The 26,154-nt window shown below is 39.8% G+C and overlaps 1 protein-coding gene across 2 annotated transcripts in view; it reads left to right on the forward strand.

The window, feature by feature from the left end:
* Positions 1 to 20,495, forward strand: part of LOC131061083 (uncharacterized) — a 187,014-nt gene extending 166,519 nt beyond the window's left edge. For both annotated transcript variants that reach the window (XM_057994592.2, XM_057994593.1), the window contains 2 exons: positions 19,653 to 19,772; positions 19,919 to 20,495. In XM_057994592.2, coding sequence (XP_057850575.1) covers positions 19,653 to 19,772; positions 19,919 to 20,047 — 249 coding nt within the window. In that variant the 3' untranslated portion in view covers positions 20,048 to 20,495. The remainder of the gene's footprint in view (positions 1 to 19,652; positions 19,773 to 19,918) is intronic.
* The last annotated feature ends 5,659 nt before the right edge of the window (positions 20,496 to 26,154 follow it).

Raw genomic sequence — 26,154 nt, forward strand, 5'->3', positions numbered from 1 at the left:
GGCCCTCTTGACAATGCATCAACTGCTACGTTCTTCCTACCTTTGACATATTCTATGTCAGAATCATAAGCTTGTAGCTTACGTACCCATTATTGTTGCCTCTCATTAGATCTTTTTGGCTAAGAAAATACTTTAGACTAATATGATCAATTTTGACAATAAATTTTCCTCCAATTAGATACTGTTTGAAATTAGCCAAAGTATGCACGATGGCTAGCATTTCTTTATCATAAATGGAGTAGCTTCTCTCCACCCCTCTCGACTTTGCACTCTTGAAGCAAATCGGCTCCTTATTTTGTATCAATAGAGCACCAATTCCTTCCCTTGAAGTATCACATTCAAGCTCAAAAGGCTTTGTGGAGTCTAGTATAGCCAAAACAAGACAAGAACTTCTCACCTTCTTAAGCTGATCAAAAGTCTGCTGTGATACATCAGTCCATGAAAATGCCCCTTTTTTGCCAAATCAATAAAAGGAGCAGCTAACTGTGAAAATCCTTTCACAAACCTTCTAGAAGCTGCATAAATTGAAGAAACCTCTCAAATGAGTCAGTCTTTGGTGGTGGCCAATCCAATATGGCTTGAACCTTCTTTTGATCAGCTCTCACACCCTTAGAGCTGATCATGTGTCCGAAGTACAAAATTTCTGTCGTAGAAAAGTCACACTTAGATTCTTTGGAAAACAAAGATTGGGCTTCTAGAATTCCCAATACCTCATCCAAGTGCCTCATGTGCTTTTCCCGAGTCTTACTATATGTTAAGATATCATCAAAGAATACTAAAACAGATTTTCTAAGTTGTTGATTAAAGACTTGGTTCATGCAAGGTTGGAAAGTTGCAGGTGCATTAGTCAAGCTGAAAGGCATGACTAAGAACTCATAATGTCCAAAGTGACATTGAAATGCAATTTTCTGGACGTCTTCTTTTCTAACTCTAATTTGGTGATATCCAAATCTTAATTCTATTTAGGAAAAATAGATTGCACCATGCAATTCATCAATGAGTTCATCAATCCTTGGAATTGGATATTGATTCTTCATGGTATTCTTGTTTAGAGCATGATAATCTATGTACATGCAGATAGTTCCATCCTCCACTAAAACCATGGAAGACAAAGGGACTTTTGCCAAGACAAACGTGTCCCGTCTAAAGGAGCTCCTTAATAGATTTTTCTCTCTCTTCCTCATGCCTTTTGGGATAGTGATAAAGAGTTTTTATGATAGGATTTTCTCCTTCCAACTCAATCACGGGCTCTATTCCCTTTTTTGGTGGTCTTTCTTGAGGTATTCCATTGAAAAATTTGTTGTGCTTATCCAAGAAAGTCTAAACATCAACATGATACTCTCTTATTTCTCAAAGAATGGGTAGGCATGATCAAGCATTGGGCTGCTCACTCTACTTGGTCATGACAAAAAAACTCTTCATTCTTTTGTTTGTAACAAAGCAAGGAGTACCATTAGACATACCCCTCAACACCACCTTTGTACCATCAACATGGAACTTGAGTTCCATGGTTTAAATTTTTTGAGTAATCTCACCCAATGAGCGAAGGCATTGAACACCCAACACAACATAGTGTCTCCTATGCTCACCACATAAAAGTCATCCTTCACTTCATAGTTCCCAAGTAAGAGGCTCAACTTAGGATTCTTTCTAGTGCATTGAAGAGTAAAGCCATCAGCAACTTTGATGTCAAAACCTTCAAATTCTTTTGTTTTCAACCTTCTTCTAGTAACACCTCCTTCATCAATAAAATTATGATTGGTCCAGAATTAATCAACATACTGATTCTTTGGCCACATAGAACCCCATGGATCCTAAAAGGGTCATACTTTCATGTACTTAAAACTTGGGCAAATGTACTCTCAACAATCCTCTCTCCATCAGGCCTTTTTGGTACATTTTCTTCAGGATCAACTTGCTGTTCTAAATTTGCTGATTTTGATTCATCATCAAAATCCACCTATATGTAATGAACTTGGCCTTTCCCAAGGCATCTATGACTAGGAACCCAAGACTCCTTGCAGGTGAAGCGTAATTTCTTCCTTAATTCATTTTTGGCCTCTTCATCCAACTTAGGTGGTAAACTCTTTGGTTGATGGTAAGTTTTCTGAATTGACTTTTGGATGGAAAACTCTTCTGAAACTTGTTCTTAGGAAGAGTAGATTCAAGAGCTAGGGCCCTTTTAATTGCCTCTTGTAGAGATGTAGGCTCAAAGGTTTTGACCAAGCCCCTTAAAAAGTATTGTCAATCCTTCTATGAACAGCATAACCCATCTTTTTTCTATGAAATCAAGGACCATGATAGCAAGTTTTGGAAATCAGCAATGTAATTTTCAAAAGTGCCATACTGCTTGAGTTGGGCCAACTCACAAAAATGCACCTCCAAGTCCTTTCTATCAAACCTCTCCATCAATTTCTTACTAACCTCATCATATGAGTTTATGAGAGGGTGGCCTTGAGTAACTAACCCATGGTACCACTACTCATGGGCAACTCCTTCAAGATGAAGAGTTGAAAATATAATGGCCTCATCCTTCGCCATAGGTCTTAGGGACAAGTATCCAACTTCTGAATCCATGCACGAGTTATTCTCTTCCCACTTCCATCAAATGGGGAAAGTGTTAGTTTTCCCAATGCATTTTGGTGGTCCTTTTGTTGAGTTTGGGGCCTATGTTCTTGTCTAGTCCTACTTCTAGATCTCTTCCAATTCATAAATTGATTGACTCAATCCATATCTCTAGAGGAAGAGCTTGGTAGCTGGTACTGAACATAGTGTGCAGTAATTTCATCAACTAGTGGCATTTCAATTGCTGGCCTATGAATTTCTTCTTCTCTTCTGATAAAGGTTAGCTGAAATGACCATAGAATCCATATTGGTTACGGGGGACTGATTTACATTGTTTGCATGTTGATTTGTAGTTTTTGATATACCTTCATCACCGTTTGTTGTTGGGGTATGCTCATATGTTGGTCCATTTTTGTAATCAACCATGCCATCATGTCCATCATTACATCAAATTTTCTTTCAACACATCAAGATTATCACCCATTTTAATCTCTTTGCATTTATTTTCTCTATTTTCCTCTAATACTTTTGGAACACCCTTTGGGGTTTGATTTTTAGTACTATCTTCATGAATTGATTGTTGAGCTGAATTCTGAAGGAACTGAAACTATTTTTTGAACTCCCTCTAATTGTATCTATTTTCTCTTTCACTCTGATGCATGAGATGAAAAAATCTACATGACAATATTAGCTCAAAAATCACAAGTTGGCAAGATCAGCAACTTTGATACCCTTCTAACAATTCACCCTACTTTTTTTTTAAATAAATTTTTGCAATATAGAAAATGTATATGCAATGTCTTTAATGCTTTCTAATCACCAAGATCTCGGAGTGGGCAAGGTGAGAGCATATAGCGTCTCCAATGACACAACTATTCTAAATGAATGCAATTAGAGAATGATATGGTGGCAAGCCAACCATAATACATAGGCAGCTAAGTCGCCTAATCAACACAGCTTCGGCAGACTGCATAAAATGACACATAGGCAGCAGAGCTAGCCTTATCAATACCTCTTCGGTAGACTATTTGAATGCAATGCAGGCCATTGGCAGAATGTCTAAGCTTGACTCAAACCAAAATGGTTGATAATGCCAACTTTTTCAATGCCAAACAAGCTGAGTGATATGCCATAATAATTTGCGATAAACTATCTAGTTATACAATATGAAATACATGCAAATTAAACCCTTTGGTGGTTAAACCATTTGAAGTTTATAATATAGGTTTAAATGCATTACACAATGATTAAATAACCTAAGGAACTACTATAGTATGATTGATATAATATTTTGATCAAAATTAAACATTCTTGCAATTACAAATTTACATCAAATGACTCAGGAAACTTGGACAATGAGCTGCTCACCAATCTTACACTGAAATTATGTCAAAATACACATGGACCAGCATAAATTCATCTCAAACTCAAATACAATGATGTGAACTCCTTGTCACTGATAAACACTAAATAACATGTTTGAACAACACAAATAACACTCTGGAAACTTGCAAAGAGTATGCCCAACGCACTACTCAACATGCATAAACTGAAAACTACTCCAACACACCAAAACTGAACCAAAGCACCGTGAACACAATGGACATTAGACAATATGAGAAATCAATCACTTTATAGGTTTGAAACTGAAATTAATGCTATTGGCACAATAGGTACAACAGAATACAAAAAAGTACCACCAAAATACTGCAAAGTCCACCTCCAAACTGTATAATCCAACATTTTAGATCAAGGCACCATCAAGGACAGATTTTTGAGCACCCAAGGTGGGGCAGTTTAGCTCCTATATTTCCATACCATTAATCATGTGGTACAGCTCTTCCTCTAGGTGTACGGCCCTACAAATCTCCCAATTCCAATTTATATAATCTCAGGAGCTGCCACTAGGGACAAGGAAACAACATAGATAATATGTTATATCTTCAAATTAAAATATATCTCAAATGGTATAACTTGCATGAAAGGTATGACCATCATGTACTTGTACGACTTACTCTAGAAATTCCTTCAATGACTTCGTAAACTCTGCAAAAACCACTAAAAGTTCAAATGAACACCAAAATCTTTAGTATGTCAAAATACATCAAAAATGTCCATCTTCAGCAACAAACTGGAAAATCCTCACTTATAGTATAGTTGCGATTTAAGGATGAAATCACCAAATCCAGTTGGGAGGGTTTTCATCCCCAAAACAGGTATTTCTAGAGAGTTTTCATCCTCAAGAAATATGAGAACTCATGTCTCATTAAGAACAAATAGAAAATATGCATTTATAGCAACTATGAATTTAGCAACCCTTTTCTATCCACAACTCCCTCTTTTTATAGACTTTTTTCAGTGAATATGTTATCAATATCTTCTTTTTATGCCATATTCAATTTAATATTTTTAAAACATTTTGAAGTGTGCAAAAAGGTCATATTTTTCCCCCTTGAGCCCAATGTCTTCTTTTTAGCAAACATTAAAGTCACTTTTTAAATAATTAAAATAAGTTGTCAATATAAAATATAAAACTTTTGACAACTTGATTATTTTAATAATTTTTCACTTTTTAATGCTAATTAGCTTACAAAATCTATGATAAATAAACTAATAGCCAAATAATTGGTTGTGTGAGAAGGGGACATACAAAAGATGAGGTCATTGATTTGTGTTTTTGTCAACTAGTTGCATTTCTTCATGTGAATGGCATGAAATAAGCTTTGATTTTGCTCACATCTAGAAGAGACACAAAATTGGGTCAAAATTGAGGTCTAACTTTTGAATTTTTTTATTTTTTTATTTTCTGCCCTAATTTTCCCACCAAGCAGTCTCAAAGAAGACATTCACAAATTTGTACGTAAGAAATAATTGCACACGTCAAATATTTGAAGTGAAGACTACGATTTTTTATTACTTCTTGCTTGGGTGGTTCTCCCTGAGATAGCTAGTGGTGAAGAGAAAAGTCCCCTCTCAACATGCTAGTTCCTTTGCAACTTGTTAGTAGCCTAAGTGGATTACGTTGTAGCATACAAAACACCAAGATCCAACTATAATACCAGAGCACAATAAAACACTATCATGGAACCAACAACACACGACACAGTATACTGAGATATATTCATGTAACATAGATGTATATCATATTAATCTCCACTAGCATGTCTCTCCAATTGCTACAAGCTTACATATAAAGAGTTTGCGGTTGGTTAGGCCATCAACCGTCAGACAACCAACTACCCCGTAAGTATAACTTAATACTATTGTTTTATTTTAATACATTACCAAAAAGCCTTATTTACTAATTAACTGGCTTACATCATCCCCCCCCAAAACTTGTTCGTCTTCCAAACGAACACAAAACAGCAAAATAGCAAAACTATCTACTTAGAGGGACAAGAGGACATCCCTGTTCCCGTAGGGGTCCGCTCCCGGAGGATCTTCAGATCTCTTTCAGCAATGAGTTGTTTCTCCCGAGTTGCTTTCAGAAGCCTGAGTGCATCCATTCGGTCTTTCTCAAAGGCTGCCAACTTCCGTTCCTTTTCCAGCCGCATGTTTCTCTCTTGAACCATTTCTTGCTCTAGGGCATTGACCCTTTCTTTCAGCTCACTCTCTCGCTGTTGGGCTAAGGTGTGGTCTCCTTCCATTTTGCACGCTTTCCAAGTCATCCCCTGGAGCTATAAGAATGTAGTACGGAAAGTCTGTTCCATGGAAGTGAGGGCTCCTATTACTTCCTGATTACCTCCTGTGTGCCCACTGAGGATATGTGGTACTCCGCAGTCTGCTACCATCTCCGAAGTTTCCGTCTCGGACCAACCTTGGTTCCTGATTTTCTCCAAGAACTCCCTCTCGCAGCCTTCTGTCATAAACACCAGTAGTGCTTCCATTGCTCTTGCTATAGCAGGCACATCAGATCCTCGAGAATGATCTCTCATCCTCTTTGTGGCTGTCCTCATTACTTCCAACTCCGAAAGAAAATGTTGTGCAGCAGCTTCCCACTCTCTGATCCCCTCTACTTGTGAGGACGTGCTGTGCCCTTTCCCAGTTTCTTCAATCCTCAGGCTCTCCTCCTGCTGGTCAAGGCCCAGCGATGGTGAAGGAGGTGGAACCTCTATGTCCATCTGGAATCTGGCGAGTAGGCTGTCTGTTTCGGTCTCCATGTCTGTTTCCTCAGTCCCCTTCCCTTTGTCTCCTGCTGGCTCTTCCAGGTTCATTTCTTCTTCTGTATTCCCTACCTCCATGCTTGCCAGAGGGTTGGTTATCGGTGCTACTACCAATGCAACAGCCCTAGCGGCTTCCACACCCCTGGATGTGTTTATATGGAGAGTGTGGGTCCCTGCATAGTTTCTCCTCAAGTCTATTAACTAGGATGGGGTCCCTGCGACCCCAGGTGCCAAATGTGTCGTGGTGGGAATCTGTGCCGGTTTGAAAAGTACCCTTTTCCTTACTCTCCATCTTGGTATGGCTGGTATGCCCCCCATACGGCATTCCGTCTCCACCTGCCGCAGACCTCCTACGTGCCCTCCTTCCTGTTCCATGCCCGTTGGTTCCAATGGCCCTGTCCTGTCCTCCTTATCACCTTCTGGTCCATGCATAGTGTGGCTTTGCTCCATACGGAATTCCCCTTCGCCTTCATCCGATGAAGATGATATATATGTTTCCTCTTCCCCCGTCTCTACCTCTTCGTCAGAGTTGTTATCTTCCTCTCCTCCATCTTCCATGCTCCCTGCCAGTTCTTGCCTTGCTTTCTTTCTCGGTGTCGTCTCTGTGGCTACTACTGTAAAAGTGTCCAGGTGTAGCCAATAATACATGGCTGGCTTGTAGGGCTCCACCCGACTTGAGGCCACAAACCCTCCTCTATTTTCCAGTGCCACCTGGGTTCTCAATGCTTCCAAGAAGAGGGCGATGAGGTGATGGGGTACATAGAGGGTTTTATGTTTAAAAAGCATGGCTTCCTTTACCCGGCTGGAAAGGACTCGGCCCCAGTTGTATATTTTGCCATTGCTCAGTCCGTACATGAGGCGTAGCATCCATATTGCAACATCGGATGCTCGGCTTGCTGCTGTTAGCTTACTCTTCAGGATATCCATGACACATCTCCACTCTGGTGAGGTGAGGTAAGATTTCTTTAGGCCCCTTCTATTGCTATTTTGCCATAAACTGTCCCATTGCTCTTCTATAAGTGTATTACCGCAGATTTTGTTCCAGCAGCTGCTGCTTTTCTTCTATAGACATTCTTGCTTAGGGTTTCATAGCTGAATCTTCGCTACCTGGAATTCCGAAAACCTTGCTGAATTCCTTGGGTGCATAAGAGATGACCACCGTCTATCCCAAATAATCAATTACTGATCTATGCTTGTCCTGCTCATATCCATGGACCATAGCGTGCAATATAGGCTCAAATTCTTTCAGATTGAAGATGGGCATAAAAATGATTTTATCAACCTCTGCTTTCTTCAATGAATTCTTTAGAGGGTGGTCCTCCTCATTGCTTTCCCACCACCTTCTGCACTCACTTCCAAGAACTCCTTCAAACGTAATATTCTCCACGTTTACCTGTTCTGCTGCCCTGTCCTGGCTTTTCTTGCTGGTTCCCGGCATGGCCATTGGTTGCTTGTTAGAGGTACTGGCCTTGTAGTTTATGTCATAACTACCCGTTCTAGGGTTGCCGTGACTCCCTTTCACCATCTTGTGTCTTGCTGGCGTACGCTTCTCCCTCGCTGAGCAACTGTAGTGATGGCCCCTTTGGTGGCTTTGAGTTCTTATACTGCAGGGCTGATGTGGTCGATTTACCTTGTCCCTGCTTGCGATGCGGTTGTGTATGGGGTAGTCCCTGCGCTTGCTATGGCTAAGGCGTACGCCGCAGCCTTGGCTGCTACGTGTGCTACGTATGCTTTGGCCGCTGTGTGTGCTATGTGTGCCTGCAGTATTGCGTACACTCCCTGCGCTGCATACACTCCCTGCGCTCCCTTCCTGACTTCCGCCTTCCCCTCCCTGCATCCCCTTCGTGCCACCGCGCCCGGGTGTGCCTACGCCTTCCCTCTTCGTGACACCTCCCCCCTTGCGCCCTCTATGTATGCCGCATCTCCCCTGCGCGGCTCCACGTACGCTCCACCCCTCCCCACGCGTGGCGTGTCTTCCTTTGGCCGTGCGTACGTGTTGCGAAGTGCGTGCAGGCTGTGTAGTGCGTATGTGCTGCGTAGCACGTACGTGTTGGGTAGTGCCTTCGTGGGGGTTTTTGTGCCTTCGTGCCAACTCCTCTGTGTGTACGCCCTGGACGCTCCTCCACACTTCTCCGTTGCCTTCACAAAGATCTATGTGCCTTTGTGCCACTTCTTTCCCCCTTTTATGCCCGGTGCTTTTTATCCTCCATTTAATTTTTTGTGAACCACTCCCTCCTTTATTTTGCTGGCCCCATATTAGACTCTTAATATTTGCTTTGGTCTTTATTTTTCTATGGTCTTTTTTTTTCATGCGAAATATTTTTATTTTGGTTCTCTCTGTATTTAATTTTCCCTTGTTCTCGACCCATGTTCTTAACTTTCGAGACTTGGACCCCTTCTCATCTTCCTTAGTCCCACATTCTATCGAGGCATACCCCAATATATTCGTTGCAACAGTTTCTCTCTCCTTGTAGATTTTGAGTTTTGAGCCATTTACTGGGTTTTTGATCGGATCGCCATCTAGGGTAGATAATTTTATAGCTCCGTTTGTCCCTACTTCCTCTATTTTATAGGGTCCTAACCATCGTACCCTAAACTTCCCAAGTCGGAGTTCATTCCGGCCGTCGTATTTGAGCACCAACTGTCCTGGTGAGAATTTCATCTGTCTCAGGTGTTTGTCATGCCAGAACTTCCTCCTTCTTTGGGCTACTTCTGTTGCCCATTGTGCTACTGCTCTATGTTCCTCCATCTGAAGTAATGTATTCAACCGCTCCCTTAAGCTCTCCTCATCCCCCAACCGGTTCTGGACCGCTATTCTCAAACTTGATACAGTGTACTCTACTGGCATCACAGCTTCCTGTCCATACATGAGCTGGAATGGGGTATGTCCAGTAGTGGCTTTGTAAGAAGTACGATAGGCCCACAACACCGCGCCCAACCTTTCCTCCCTGTCCTCTCGTTCTACTCCACAATTCTTGTATAGAATGGACACCAATACTTTGTTTGTTGACTCTGCTTGTCCATTTGCCCTTGGGTAGTATGGACTTGACAGTGTGTGAAAAATTCTGAATTCTGTTGTCATAGTGCATATCACCTGGTTCACAAAACGTAGGAACTTGGCTGTACTAAGTGCCGTATTGTCTGGGAGAGCTCTAGCCTCGGCCCATTTTGTAAGGTATTTTGTAGCTACGATTATGTACCGGCATCTGTGTGCTTTGCTTATCCTGAGTGGCCCTACGAAATCTAACCCCCATCTCTCAAACAACTCCTGTGGTTGGGATGGAAAAAGAGGCATGAAGTCTCATTTGAGTGGCTTACCTGCCCTTTGGCAAGTATCACAACTTGACACCCATTCCCGCGCATCTGCATAAAGTGTAGGCCACCATAACCCTACTAGTAATATTTTTCTTGCGGTCGCATCTGGGCCCATATGCCCTCCGGCTAGCCCTTCATATGATTCCCTAAGAACCCCCGGAATTTCTTCCTCTAAGACACACCTTCGTAGTACCCCATCAGGGCCCAATTTATACAAAAGGCCGTGGATCAGTTGGAACGTTGTGCTTTTTAGTGCCAGCTTCCTTCTTTCACTTGGGGGCATCTCCTTTGGGAACGTTGCGCTGGCGAGGTATTGTCCGAGCTTTTCATACCAAGATGGTAAGACTGCTATTTGGAACAAGTGGCCATCTGGAAAATCCTCATTTACTCCCCCTTCTGCGCGTTCCCCTGATTTTATTCTTGACAGATGATCAGCCATTACATGGCTCTTTCCGGGTCGCACCACAATGTTGAAAGTAAATTCCTGCAGTAAGATCAGCCATCGACTTACTCTCCCTTGGATGACCGGTTTGTTGACTAGATACAAGAGTGCCTGGTGATCTACGAAGAAGGTAAAGGGCGTAGCCAGGAGGTAATGATGGAATTTTTGCACTGCGTACACCATCCCCAAGGCTTCTCGTTCTGTGGTACTATAGTTTCTTTCTGCTCTCGACAATAAGCGGTTGGCAAAGTATATAGGGTGATCCAAGCCTGTGGCTCCTGCCAGGAGCTAGGGTGGCGCCAATGGCAAAGTTGGAGGCATCCACATGCACATGAAATTTATTATCCCAGTTTGGGTATATCAGGATAGGTGCACTTACAAGTCTGGATTTAAGTTCCCTAAAGGCCTCTTCTTGCTCATGGTGCCATACGTATGGCTCCCCCTTCTTGGTGAGTTTTTCTAGTGGAAGGGAGACCTCAGCAAATCCTTTGATAAACCGTCGATAGTATCCTATGTGGCCCAGGAAGGATTTTACTCTTGTAACATCTGTTGGGTTTTCCATTTCCATGATGACTCTTATCTTATCCGGGTCAGTCTTCAAACCTGCTTTGCAGACTATATGGCCAAGTAATCTTCCTTGGGGGACGAGGAACCGACATTTCTTCGGATTGAGGGCAAGTCGTGCTCGACGGCACCTTTCCATGCACTCCCCCAGTATTTGCAAGTGATTTTTCTTCTCGCTGTACACTGACCAATCGTCCAGAAATGCTTTAAAATTTCCAGTTGCCATTTTGTTGAAGATATGCAGTATGATCCTCTGGAATGTGGCTGGGGCGTTGCATAATCCGAATGGCATTCGGTTATACGCGTAAACTCCATCCTCCACAATAAAGGTGGTTTTCAGCCTATCTTCTTCGGCTATGTTGATCTGGTTGTAGCCCGAAAAGCCATCCATGAAGGAATAGATTTCGTGCCCCGCCACTTCTTCCAGTATACTATCGGTAAACGGTATGGGAAAGGGATCTTTCACTGTCACAGCATTTAAACATCTGAAGTCTACGCAGATGCGGATCTGAATCCCCTCTTTTTTGAGCGAAATGACAATAGGCGAGACCCATTCACTGGTTTGCACCCAGAATATGATTCCGGCTTCTAACATTTTTTCTATTTCCTCTTGTACCTTTGCCGCATAATTTTTGTTCATGCGGTAAGGTCGTTTCCTTACTGGCCTAGCTCCTGGTATTAATGGTATGCGATGTACGCATAGTTCTGGAGGCACTCCTTTCAAATCCTTATATGTCCATGCGAACACATCTTTGTACTCCAGGAATATTTTAAAGGCTATTGCTTTTAGTACGGGGTCCCAATCGTCCCCTACTAGTATTACTTTTGGGTCCTTTTCTTCGCCGAGGTTGGTTTGTTGTACCTTGGGTTCCACATATTGTACGATCTCATTTTCTCCGAATTGGTGGGTCGGGGTCCCATCTACCCGGGCCTCCCCTTCCTGGTATTCGGCAAATTGTGGTTGGTAAGTATTGCCTTCCTCGATCTCCAGGATCTCCAACACGTTGCACGGGTGGAAGATTTCATAATCTTCCATCTACCAGTGGAATAACCCATTGAGAGAACTTGTTTCGTCCTCTGAGCAATTCCCCAGGTGGAGGACTCCTTCATCATCAGGTTCCATCTCAACATCCTCTCCTGGTTCACCTTCCTTGGACCCGGAATCTGAAGCCACTTCTTGACTCACTACTTGGTTTCCTAGATCAATGATATATTTCTTCCCTTCACTTTCGATTGAGAGTGTTTTTCTTCCAATTGTGATCCGCTTTGGCCGTAATGAGCCATCCTCTTCCCAAGAGTGCATCGTATCCTTTCCTTGCTAAGGATATAACCATAAAATCCAGAAAGAATTGTTGGGTTCCAATGGCTACCTTTTGGCCCATAAGTGTGCCCAGTGGTTTTATGCCATGTTGATCTGCTCCTACGAGGTGGAAGGCAGGTGGCCAGAGCGTCGGCTTCCCCAAGGTTTTCCATGTCTCCTCAGGTAGCACGTTTACCGCGAACCCACCATCTACAATTGTGTTAGTAAGTCTGTAACCAAGAATCTCCATTTCTACTACAGCTGGTGTCCTGCCTACCCCTACTGTCATCAACATAGGGTTGGTGGTCTCCTTTGAGTGGTTCCTTCCTTTCATTCCCTCTCTGTGGCCCGACGTCTTTTCCTCCTTTGTGGTCTCCTCCACTTGGTTTATAGCTATCCATAGTTGTGGTAGTGTTTGCAACAGATCCACTACACGGACTGGCACGGTGGTTTGTAGTAGTTGGTTCATTATGGTAGTTTCGGAGTCGGCTCGTATGGTGCTGGTGGTTTTGTGGGGTACTGTCTTCCGCTGTCCCTCACTCATTTCCCTTTCTACTTCCTTTTGTGCCTCCTTTAGTCTTTCCTTTTCTATACCTGGTTCAGGGTAAGTTAGTTTCCTTGTGTGAGATCGGGTAATGGCCAATACTTCTGGTTCCGACCGTACTACCTCCAGCATGTTCACACCTTTCTGTCTTGGACATTCAGCATCTTCGTGGTTGCTCGGCCCACACCATTTGCAGAGTAGCCCTCCTCCTTGTCCAACACCACTTTGGCAGTCACGTGCAAAATGGCCCCATTCGTTACATCGTCGACATTGTATCATCGGTTTGCCTTTTGCATCATATTGGATGCATCCTCGTGGGGTATTATTATTGATGTTGTTGTTACTCCCCCTCCGGCTGTTCCTATAGCCCCCTGGTGATGCGTCTGAGTTTGTGTTCTTGGAGGGTGTAGTTGGTGGTGTTGGTTGTTCTTGAGTATATAGTACCTGGGCACTCCTTGCCTTCAAGTTGTAGGGGCATTCCTTGATGGAATGCCCCAACACTTGGCAGATGTCACAAAAAGTTTTCTTTGGACAATTGGTTTTTGTGTGTCCCTCTAGTTTGCATTCAGTGCACTAGAGGTCCCTACCCTCCCTACTTTCTTCCTTTTGCATCTGCATTTCCCGCATCATTCGTCTCATATCCTTCTGGAGTGCTTGTATTGTGCGTGACTCCTCCTCGCTTCCCTAATCACTGCTATCTTCATCACTTGTACGCCTCTTGCCCTTTGATGTCTTGTTCTCGCTTTCAATGTCCATGGCTCTATTGTATGCGTTCCGTGACTGTGGATGGAGGCACTACCTTCATCTTCTTCTGCAGGGATGGTTGCAATCCCTCAATGAACCATCGCTTCTTCAACCCATCGGCTGGCGTATTGTCCATTTTTCCAATCAATTCTTTTAGTCTGCGGTAATAGGACCTTACCGTCTCCGTTTTGCCCTGTTTGGTGTTGTATATTTCTGCAACGATTTCGTCGTCGTCCCCGAGTAGTCGAAACTCCTCGAATGCTTTAGCCAGATTTTTCCAGGTATCCTTTGAGGTGGTGGGTAGGTCCGTGTACCAGTCAATGGCAATCCCACGAAGGGTGGCCGGAAATGCTTTCAACCAGTTATCCTCATCATCCTCGCCATTGGCCTGCCATATGGTGACACAAGTTTTACAGTGGTGTGCGGGATCCTCTAATCCTAGTCCATTGAATCTGGGAAGTTTTTGTTTTTTGGGGTTATGTGCCATCTTTCTCATGCTCTCCGATTTACTCTGGAAATTGTTGAGTGACTCGGTTGGGGCGGTTGTTTGCTCCCAATTCTCGCTACTTTCTATTGCCTATGGGCTGTGGCGACTCCTGTCCCACTCTTGTGTATGTTGCCGCGAACCTTTTGCTAGGCTCCCTCTCTCTTCAACTATCCGGTAGAGTTTCAGGCGCCTCTCGAGTTGCTCTTGGATGCACAGGGATCTCCTTACTATGTCTTCGTGGCTCCCCTCTTCTTCCTCCAGGGGTTGTCGGCTTCGATCTTTGTTGAGTGTATTTGGCATTAATTATTGGGGCTACGGTGGTTTCTCCGTTGTGTGGAGTCCCATTGTTCTGCTTCCCTTCTGTTCCTTTCTCTATACTGTTGAAGCACTTGCTACCTACGCTGCTCCCTCTGTATGTTCTCTCATTCCTCTTCACGTTCCACGAGTACACGTGCCAATAACCGGGGAAGGCTACCCAGTAGATCATGTACCGCCTGGTTCACATTGAGTTCCGCCCGTACCGTATCAGTCGAGACCACGCTCAGTTCCGCTTCTCGCTGTACATACCGGTCCACGGAAATGTCCCACGCATGAATCAGGTCTTGTGTCAACTGATCCTCCCTGGTTACTTCCGTGTTATCCTCTACGTCACTGTCTGTTACCCGGATGCTTTGGTCGAATGGACGACTCATTATGCTTCCATCCCGCCAGCCTTCCCTCCAGAGACCTCCGGATTCAACTTAGGTAGTGGCGCCAAAATGTTAGTAGCCTAAGTGGATTACGTTGTAGCATACAAAACACCAAGATCCAACTATAATACCAGAGCACAATAAAACACTATCATGGAACCAACAACACACGACACAGTATACCGAGATATATTCATGTAACACAGATGTATATCATATTAATCTCCACTAGCATGTCTCTCCAATTGCTACAAGCTTACATATAAAGAGTTTGCGGTTGGTTAGGCCATCAACCGTCAGACAACCAACTACCCCGTAAGTATAACTTAATACTATTGTTTTATTTTAATACATTACCAAAAAGCCTTATTTAATTATTAACTGGCTTACACAACTCTTCAATAATCATGTGCCTGACCTCATTGTTAGGAGACATCCTCTCAATACATGTTGGGAGGCCCTCCATAGGTTAAGGCAGTATGTTGCTTCACGAAAGGGTTGGTGGAGTTGATTATTTCTTTTCCAATCAATAATGTTCAATATGGGTTCAATATCTATTTATATCTCCACTCCAATAGTTTTGGATGGCCTTCTTGACCTTTTCCATGGCCTCATATAAGTATCCATTGGACTTTGCTCCCCATCTATTGTATGTAAAATGATACCTTAGTTGTTGGAGCGCTCTACCACAACTTTGCGCCCTTGGAAATTGTTTGAGTGCTGACCTTTTAGTTTTTTAAACAATACGTCATAATAACAAATGTGCCTTTAGGTATTCCATAGTTGTTGGAGTGCTCTACCATTGAGCTACCCAACCACTTTGTGATTGATCCTTTTAAAGTTCAGTTGTGGCTCATTTCTCCAAGACCCCCCCCCCCCCTTGAGCCATATGGTGGATGCCCAAGGCTCCTAGCTTGGATTAAATACCTTGTTAAAATTTTCATGGACCAGCTAGGACTCGAACCTAGGATCTCCCATTTATTGCTGGGGTGCTCTTCCATTGACCTACCAACCCACTTTGTGATTAGTTCTTTTACAATTCAGTATGGTTCATTTCTTCAACAAAAAATCACTATTTAAACCGTGAAGGTGCCATTGAAAAAGATGATAAATAAACACTGAAAAAGCTTGCTAAAAAATTATCTGAACACACAAATACAATGCTCTTTCTTTTAGTGTTTTATTACTACATTATGTTCAAGAGAGGCTAGACATGCTTTTGAGGGATCTCTGCCACTTAAAATGGTCATAATCGCCACTTCAGACACCCTTTTCTGTCACTTCTATCACTTGAAATCATATATCTCAATTGAGGATGAGGGGCATGAGGCTGTTACATGTCATCATTTGCATGGCACGGCTAGCGGGAATGGCACTGGCACTGTCTGTCCTTCCAACAAACGAGCTGATGACATTGATGTTCTCAAAAGAGAACAATATAATGACTTCTATTAGTTTCAAATTGTGGAGATTCGTTGTTTAATGTTTGGCAATTGACATTGAAGTACCAACTATCAGCCGTGCTATATATATATATATATATGTGTATGTATGTATGTATGCATGCATGTATAGACACACACACACAGTTGAACCCAGGGAGAAAAGTCAGCAAACCATGGAATCTAAACAGGTAACATTGTGATGTAATAACTGGCCTCTGATTATTACAATACCATCAGGATTCAGCACAATATGATCAAACCACCTAATAAGTAGCTTATATAAATTATCCACAACATCAGTGGACAATGAATATGTTTACGGTTACCAGATCATCTTTTGAATATTGCCAGCCTCATTCTCCTTGCACACGTCAGTGATACTCACTTTGCTCTTAGATAAAAAAAACTCACTTTCTTTGTTCCATTAATTTCAGTAACATACCTAATAGGGTTATAGAGTTATAGTAGTGCCACATTACACCTTTCACCTATTAACCATTGTCCACGCAGGTATCAATGAATCAGGTATATCAGGCAATAGCTTAAGTTGCCGGTTTGGGTTCGGGCACCGGTTCATGTTCGAAGAACTGGTACGCTGGTACGGCAAAATTTTGAAAAGGGGTTTGGGTTCGTTAGTACAAAAACAAATATATATATGAAGCCTAGAAGCATGAATTAAGATTAGAATGTCACATAGCATCATATAAAACAACAAAACCACCATAAACTTGTAATCATAGCATCATGATCATACCATCATAGCATCATATAAACAACAAAACCACCATAAACTTGTAATCATAGCATCATGACCATACCATCATAGCATCATATACATCAAGTTCAATATCAGCTGCAATTAATAATGTTTATATTAGAGGAAGACGTAGCAAACTGGAGCTCTTAGAGGAAACCACTGCTACCTGCCAACTGTACTCTGGTTGATTAACTTGTGTTAACACCTCCTATGCCTTGTGTTACAGCCTTTTCTATGGTCATCTGGCACTACCATTCTAATTTGAATGTTCTTCACCCCAATGTTGTTCTTTGATCATTAAACCAGTAGATCTGATGCCCATTCACATTGATTAATAATGCTCCAGTTTGGGATCTTAAGGATATTCTAAAGCCCTTGGTGGTACTCTTTTAACATTTTGGAGTCTCCTCTGTGGGTTCACCCTGGTTAGCCCCGGATGAACCAGCTCGCTTGGGTACGAACCCTGGCCGAACCCACAGGCAAACCGGACCAGTACCAGGCCCTCAGACCAGCGACCCCTGCAACTTAGGCAATAGCCATCAGACAGCCTGTTAGGCTATTACTCTGTAGCTTGATCATAAGTTTGAAGAGGAGTTCTCATATGCCAAATTGGCTTCTGCCTTAGCCACGCCCTAAAAAACAACTTTTTTTTTAATATATTCATCCCACCTCCTAAGATATCAATCTACTGTCAGCCAACTTTCATCATCATGCAGTCAACCTGGTTGCTCTGCTCATTCTATTCTTTAAAATTAAAAAAAGTGCTTTATATTCTAATCTTTATCCAGCCCAGGGTCTTGATGGTGTAAGTTACTTCATGGTAAAATTTCCGATGACAAAAACAGTTGATTCTCTTGGTTATGTTCTAGCGGCCTAGCCATTTACAAAGGCAGTTAATCTCAAGCTAAAAAAATGTGAATATTACTTAAATTATCCCACCTGAGCAATCGTGTATATATATGTGTATGTGTATGTATGTATGTATTTATAATGTTCCATGGGAACCTGTCCGAACCCCCAAAATGGGTTGTTTTGGTGATGGAGGTGTCCCTGGAATTTGGGGACGGACAAAACATCCCCTCACCACTCCCCAACTGGCACCTGTAGGTGGGGTCATCCATGAGACATCCCTACAGAAGCAGGGGATGTCCTGAGTGTGTTCCTCTCTGTAGGGAAGATTGAGGGGATAACCTGACACTGCTAGTATGGCTAGGGGATGCCTGCATGCCACTTGACTATCCCAGGGATGCTGGGGAGTCCCCACACTGGCCCAAGTTCTTATATTCCATCATTATGATTTTGATTTGCATCAAATCTTTGAACAAACAGACAACATGATGGCATGTACAAATGGTTGACCTTGGAAGAATGAATATCTACATGATACTGGTGGCAAGACAGCTGACAGACTATTAAAACAGCTGTTATTATTTTTACTTTTTTACTCAGATGCATGTTCTCTTATCTAAACTTAAAAAGAAGTTAATGATCAACTATTTATTAGTTCTTACGTAACGGACACCTTGAGCTTAGTAGAGATTGAAGGGGGTGGTGATTAGTGAATATTATCAATTTTTAATAAATTTTTGTGAGTATTTGCTGACTGCTGTAAGGATTTTCTAATAACAAAGAATAAAGTAAATTAAAAGATTCAAGAATAGAGAATAGCACAGCTCCATCATTTGGACCAGTCAGATTCTCAGCTTCACAGTTAGTTCTCTGAAGAATGAAGATTTGGTGTAGAAAGAACACGGAATTGCCAAAAAGACACACATATATAATAGTGTAATATATTTATTATTAATTAGTTCAATAATTTTGAATTTTAATTAGTTTAATTATATATGTGTGTGTGTTTAATTATGTATATGTGCGCGCGAGCGCGCTGTGGCAGCTGTTACCCCAAATTATGATCCATCATCTCCCCCACCCCCATTTTGAAACTCTGTGGAACGTAGTAGATATATAAATCTTCAGTCATGAGAAGGAAGTAGCGTCGAGATCTATAAATGAATTTTATTGTTGAGTTTATAACGTGAAAGGATATTTGTGACAGTTTGGAAGGATCTTTTGTTCCGCAAATAGGTTATGCTTGGCTGCTATGTTTTCCACCTGTCGATTGATGGTGTGGGCTTTGCATATTGTATGTGTATTGGTAATATCCTCAATAATTTAACCAAGTATGGAACGGGAGCAGTAATATTCATTCTTGGTTATTTGGTTGCAATGGCCAAAAGTCACTAGCAGCAAACAACTTACAACATTTGCTAAGGTTAAAAGAGAAATATAGGAGAGAAGACGGCCTTTAACTATATCCGAACATAGGAAACATGGTTGTTAAAAATTGTGTTAATAGAGATTCCATGAAGCATTTCATTCATGCCGAAGTTACCATTTACCAACAAACTGATTTCAGATGGATGCTTTCTATGGCAGTCATCCCACCTGCACATTCATTAAGCTATGCAGAGGACAGCTTTGTTATGAAAAAGTTTTATTGATAACGCCAATATTTGGGTTCCAGCTGTAGAAAACTGAATAGCTCATTTCAGTCACAGTTCTATTTTATGCAAAATTTCAATCATATTTCAGACTATTTACTTATAAAAAAATAATATGGTATATTTGTTGTTTTAGGAGAATGGTGACGTAGAGAAAGCTACATATGAAAAGTACAGACTTGAAGAGAAGCAGCGCGCAGCTTGTAAGTGGCGAAAAGACCGGCAAAGGGAGTGGAAATGCATGTGGTTTCAACAGGTGAGATTAATCCTGTCACTATTGTGGTTGGGTATTGTAAGTCTGTTGTCTTTTTTATGGATGCTGTAATGGCTTTATTTGATTAACAGTACAAGTTGAAGGTAACCATTGGAACCAATGTTTAATTTTGTTTATGACATCTGCAGCGAGATCCCAGGAAAAAACATGTTAATTCACTGAAAGATGGAGATATTGAGCCTACATGGGTTTATAATGGCGAATATTGGAGTGCACGGGAGAGGAAAGCTTTTCAGAATTGCCCAGATATAATGTAGCTGTGGTTTTTGAGCATGTCTGTCTTCTGTACTATTAAAGCCATGATTATAGACATGATTATGAATTTGTAAAAAGGAACATTTTTTACTAGATAGTTTGTTATAGATGCAGTTCACAACAAAGCATGCTAAAGCCACATTAAAGCGTTGAATGCAAACGGTTTTGGCAATTTCACCCTGGTAACATTAGCTGCACGTGAACTCTTGAAACAAGAGTGCACATGCTTCTGTAAATAGAATAATAATGGAGAAGATGGAATCTCAGCTTTTCCAAATCTTTAGAAAAATATTGTTAAGAAGAAGAAGAAGAAATTAAATTCATAATGTAAATTATGAATTTATGGCATTATCACATATAAAGATTTTCAAGTGAGAAGAAACGCTGTTGATTTATTTATTGTTTACAAATTGAGATCCAATAAGAAAGTATTTCAGAATTTGGCTTTAACGGGATCACTAGAGTGAGGAGCATCAATTGCACTGTCTCGCACAAATAAGTAGCACTTAAGAATGTAATCTGGTGCCTTCAAACTTATTGAAGAATTGTTCTTCTAAGCTATTAGCTGGTTCATATATTTAGTGATGATCATTTATTAAAAATTATTAAAGAAAACTTTTGTGAAAGGGTGTGAAGGTTTGGAAACCACCCCTTAAAATGTTTTATAAAGTATTCATGTGGGAAAACTCTTCTAAAAGGGTGTGATGGTTTGGAAATCATCCCTTGAAATGTTATATAAAGTATTCATGTGGGAAGCTCTTTTGAAAGGGTGTGATGGTTTGGAAACCACCCCTTAAAATGTTGTATAAAGTATTGATGTGAGACTTGGAAAGGGCATGTAAATCACTCATGAAAGAAGAAGAAGGTGGTGTGGTGGGCTATGGGCACTTGAAGAAGGGGCAGACGGTGTGTGTTCAAATCGCAGTATAACGTACACTTGAGATTGTCTTGACCAGGGCTCTGTCGTGAGGCATGTGTAGTTTTGTGTAAGAACCAACTCCTCCTAAATGTGGTATAAGGGCCAAGACCACTAAAATCTTCTTGGAATGAGAATGACCATTCCAAGTGCTCAAGATTTAGATAAGTATTTGAAACCCTTGATGATAAAAGATATGGAGAATGTCATATATGAATTTGGTTATAATATGCTTGATTTATGTGGTTTGTTATTAAATTTACCATGTTACATATTTCCCTTAGAGTTCCTATAAATTATCACATGTATAGTATGCAGTCCTATTTATGTGTATTTTGGATAACATTATACATTACAAATTATGCTCTTTAGTATTAACCATTGTATTCATTCTGCTAAAAATAATTAGTTTAACTTAGGAGAAAAGTGTGATTTCATTTGATATCAGAACCAAACATAGATTAGAACCAATGAAGAACAAAAATTAGATTGATTAAGTATGAACAAGGAACAATCTAATTTTGAAGATGTGTATGAATTTACTCATAAAACACTTCAAAAATATTTTCAGATTTAAACTTTTTCTTATACATTTACATACATACAGTAGATACGTTATAAATTAACTTATTATTACCATTTCCTATTAATTTCTACCATACTATACCATATCGTCGTGTATGATCTTACATTATTATATATTGTAGAATGTTCCATCCATATCTTAATACGCTAACTACTCTAAAGGGAAATCTCTATAACATGTCTTATCTTGCTAGAGGGCACTTGGTTTAATGACAAAATCCATGTTGTAGGCATCTAAATGGTGTTGAGATCAAATCTTTTTCAATACAAAAAAAAGTCTCATCCTATTTTTTTTACTTATACATATATTCTTTTATGTTTATGAATTGTCTATTATAATGTGTCTTAATATCTACAACATAGAGTATTGGATCTTTAGGTATATACAGTCTATAACCCCCCTCGTAAATGGCTAAAAGTAGGAAATGATGTCTTGCACATTGGTATTATGGTACCAACTCAACCTATTGTCTCGTTAAGAGAAATATGAGTTATGTGATGAAATGGTCGGATCATTATGATGAGGCCACAATAAGGTTTGATTTGCATTAAAGTTAAATGTCATGCTATTTTGGTGCTTGAAATATCAAATTTGAAATAGTTTAATAAAAGTACTAAAATAATGTTTAAGTGAAAGGTCTTGATATGGTTCTTGAACTTATCTATTTCTTGAAGCAAGTAGCATACCTACTTAAACTTATCCATCTTTATAATATTGATATCATGTGTCATATTCAACATAGTAGGTGTGATATAGTTGTAAAAGCTTGCTAGTGATTGCTCCCTTCTTAATAAGATACATGTTAGTTTCACATATGAATTAATTTGTATTGTAGACACCTAAAATTGTCTTGTCTAATTAAATAAACATCTTTATTTATTTAATTACTTTAGCTTAATTCTTCTATTAATTGAATAAATTTTTATTTATTTAATTAATTCATTTATCCTCTTCTAGCTTTATTTCACATTTAAATAAATACATTTATTTATTTAAATTATCCTTTTTCTAAATTAAATAAATACTCTTATTTATTTGATTGATCCCACTTCTTTTATTATTTATTTAATTAATTCATTAACCTTTTCTACTCATGACACATGTCATTCATCTCTTAATTCATACACTACCTATTCTTTCATTATTTTATTATTTTATTTACCTACCCTCTAATCATAGCCGACCTCTTTTACACCTCTTAATTTTATCCCTTCATTATCAAACCCTCATTATGCATTCAGCCCCGCTTACGACTCGACTACACTACACTTTTGAACTTTCATATGCGATCCTACTTGCAACCTCATTTCCGTTCTTTGTTGAGCTCTTGTGCACATAAAATCTGAGAGCAAATATATCAAGCAAGATCAATGGAGATAGGAAGAATGGAGATTCAAACCCTATTGGACATGTGATAGTATAATCTTTATGATTTCATTTGATTTGCATTGTCTTAGGTAATCTTCATATGTTATGGTGGATCTTTGTTGTTGCTAGGGACATGGATTTTTGTTAGATCTGTGTTTTTTGCAGATTTTTTTAACCCTATATTGTTGTTTTGTAAAACAATTTGGAGAATAACCTTGTGCAGCTAAGGTTTTGGACACAAAATCAAGATCTTGGAGAGATTTGATCATATCTCACAAACGGCTTGAAAATTTTGCACCAATTTTTTTTTGCAGGTTGAAGATAGTATCAAGAGCTCGCAAAGAAAAATTCAGATCTATTGGAGCATATTTTAATTTTCTATGAATTTTTTATGAATTTTCATAAAAAATTAATTTTGAGAGCAAATGAGCGAATTTTTCAGATTTTCTTACATTTTTGGAAATCTCTCATAATTATACACAGGATCTGTTCTTTGTGATTTTAATTTTGATGCAAATTATTTCCCTAAAAATCGGATCTTTAAAAATTAGGGTTTTTCCTTATTTTGATCAAATCTCATAAACGAATTCAAATTTTGGCATCAAATTTTTTTTACAAGTCAGGAAAATTATTAGAAGTGTTCAATAAAAATTTTAGATTTTTTGGATCAAAATTTCATTTTATATGAATTTTTTATGATTTTTCATAAAAAATTAATTTTGAGAGCAAATTAGCGAATTTTTTGGATTTTCTTACATTTTTGGAAATCTATCAGAATTATACACAGGATCTATCTTTGTGATTTTAAATTTGATGCAAAATCATTCCTCAAAAATCAGATCTTTGAAAATTAGGGTTTTGCATTATTTTACTCATATCTCACAAACTGCTTGGATTTGTTATAGAAATTTTTTTATGCAGGTTTGGAAGACAATCAGGACTATCCAGTGAAAATTTCAGATTTTTTGGATCGATTTTGCATTTTATATGAATTTTTTATGATTTTTCATAAAAAAAAAATTTTTTGGAGCAAATTAGCAAATTTTTTGGATTTTCTTACATTTCTGGAAATCTCTTGAAATTTTATAGGTGGTCTTTTTTTTAATGATGAATCAAATCTTTGAATTGGTCAACAAAATGCATTGTTGAAGGCCTCTATTTCACAAAGTCTTTTGGATCTAAAATTTACATAACTTGTGTGCTTGTAGGAAGGGGTGATCATTTGAAACAATCCAAACTACTAACAAATCTTTGTTGTAGGACCTTGACAAGGGTTTTTGATCTTTATTGTGTGTCTTGTTCTCATAGATTAACAAACACTTCAATTGGTGCACTAAAATTGAACCATTGTCTTTTGTGTCTTGAGCAATAGGCTCTTTTTGAAGCCACACCTACTCTACTACATACATACTTAGTCTTACACTTGGGACATTGCAAGTACACCTCAGATTCATTTACATTCCATCCAAACTCTTGGTCTTCCATACTCTTTCCATTTTCATCTAGTCTCACACATCTTGGTCAATGCCCAGTTCATGGTTGAAACCCGTTTACAAAAATCTAGGAGAGAAGCTAAAGAGGCTCAAGTCCGCAAACATGAGTTCTTATGAGTATGACAATGATATCTTTTTCAATTCAGATCATACTACATTACTTGACATGGATGCTTATAGAAACATTCCAAATGTTGAGAACATGGACACTACAAAAAACAATGATACACACAATGACATTATGGACAACATTTCAATACATTTTGCAGAAGTGGAAGACACCATTATGAATCCTCATTTCAATCGATTGGTTGAGGAAATAATGAGAATAGATAGACAATACTTTCTACAAGTGATGTCACAAAGTGGAACCAAGATCCCTCATGATTTTGACATGTCTCAAATAATAGAAAATCGACCTTTGCAACAAACTCACTCCAACATGGATCAAAGGAGGCCTAATAGTGGAGGCAATAGAGGACCACATATGGTGTCTGAATCACCATCATCTTTGTTTCAAAAACCAGAGGTCCCATACACACATGATCAAGCATATGATACTCACCTTCGCAGACCATTATGGAGGTCTTATGCAGAAAAATATGCTCAATCACATACCAATGCTAAGGATCAACCACCAAAGCAATTGGATATTCAAAGGCATGCTCGAAATTTGGACACAAGGAAACCCCGCGTCAAATTTGGGGGAAACACACTAGAACAAACTCATGACATGCCTATAGAGTATGGTATACATGGACAAAGCATATATTCCATTCCTCACCATGACTCTATACCAAGTGGTCCTTATACGCATACGCAACATCATTATAGACCTCCTCCATATGAACATGTGTATGATCAATATCATCCGTATATGCAACATGCTACTCCTCCAATTGGTGCCTCAAGCATGGGGTATGGTCCAAGAAGTCGGTCTCCACCTAAGAGCAATTTGGAACAGCAAATCAGAGACTTACAAAAGAAAATGGAGGACATAAATACACCGAAGCCAACATACACAATGAGAGACATATGTCCCTATCCATTTGACAAGAGCATTCCAATGCCTCCATTTCCTACACACTTTGTGACACCTAAGTTTGATAAGTATAGAGGCAAAGGGGATCCTAAGGCACATATAAGACAGTTTTTCACAGCTTGTATTGAAGTAGCAGCAGAAGAGACATATTTGATGAGATTATTCCCACAAAGCTTAGGTGATCAAGCTATGGAATGGTTCTCCCAACTTCCACCCGGAATTAAGTCATGGGGTGACTTAGCAGAGGCATTTATCTAACATTTCTCCTACAACATAGAGACAGACATATCAGTCACTACTTTGTGCAACACCAAGCAAAAAGATGGAGAATTTTTTTCATCATTTTTACAAAGATGGAGAAATCTAGCCACCAGATGCTCTTGTGAAATTCCACAAAAACAAATGGTAGAGATGTTCACCCAAAATGTCAACAAAGACATTGGTTATGACCTAAGAAAAGCTTGTTTGTCCACCTTCAAGGACGTCATTGAAAAAGGCTTAGCAACAGAGAAAGTCCTAATTGAACAAGGAGTCATTAAGATATTCAAGGAAAACAAAGATAACTTTAAAGGAAAAGATAAGCCAAGATTTTGGAATAAAAACAAGAACACGGCCAATGATGGTGTTGTTGATGCCAATACAATATGATCCAAAATCGTTTTCTCGGGATCAAGCTCTACAAACAATCAAGTGAATACTCAAAC

The sequence above is a fragment of the Cryptomeria japonica genome, chromosome 4 (assembly GCF_030272615.1).
Source record: "Cryptomeria japonica chromosome 4, Sugi_1.0, whole genome shotgun sequence".
Lineage (NCBI taxonomy): Eukaryota > Viridiplantae > Streptophyta > Pinopsida > Cupressales > Cupressaceae > Cryptomeria > Cryptomeria japonica.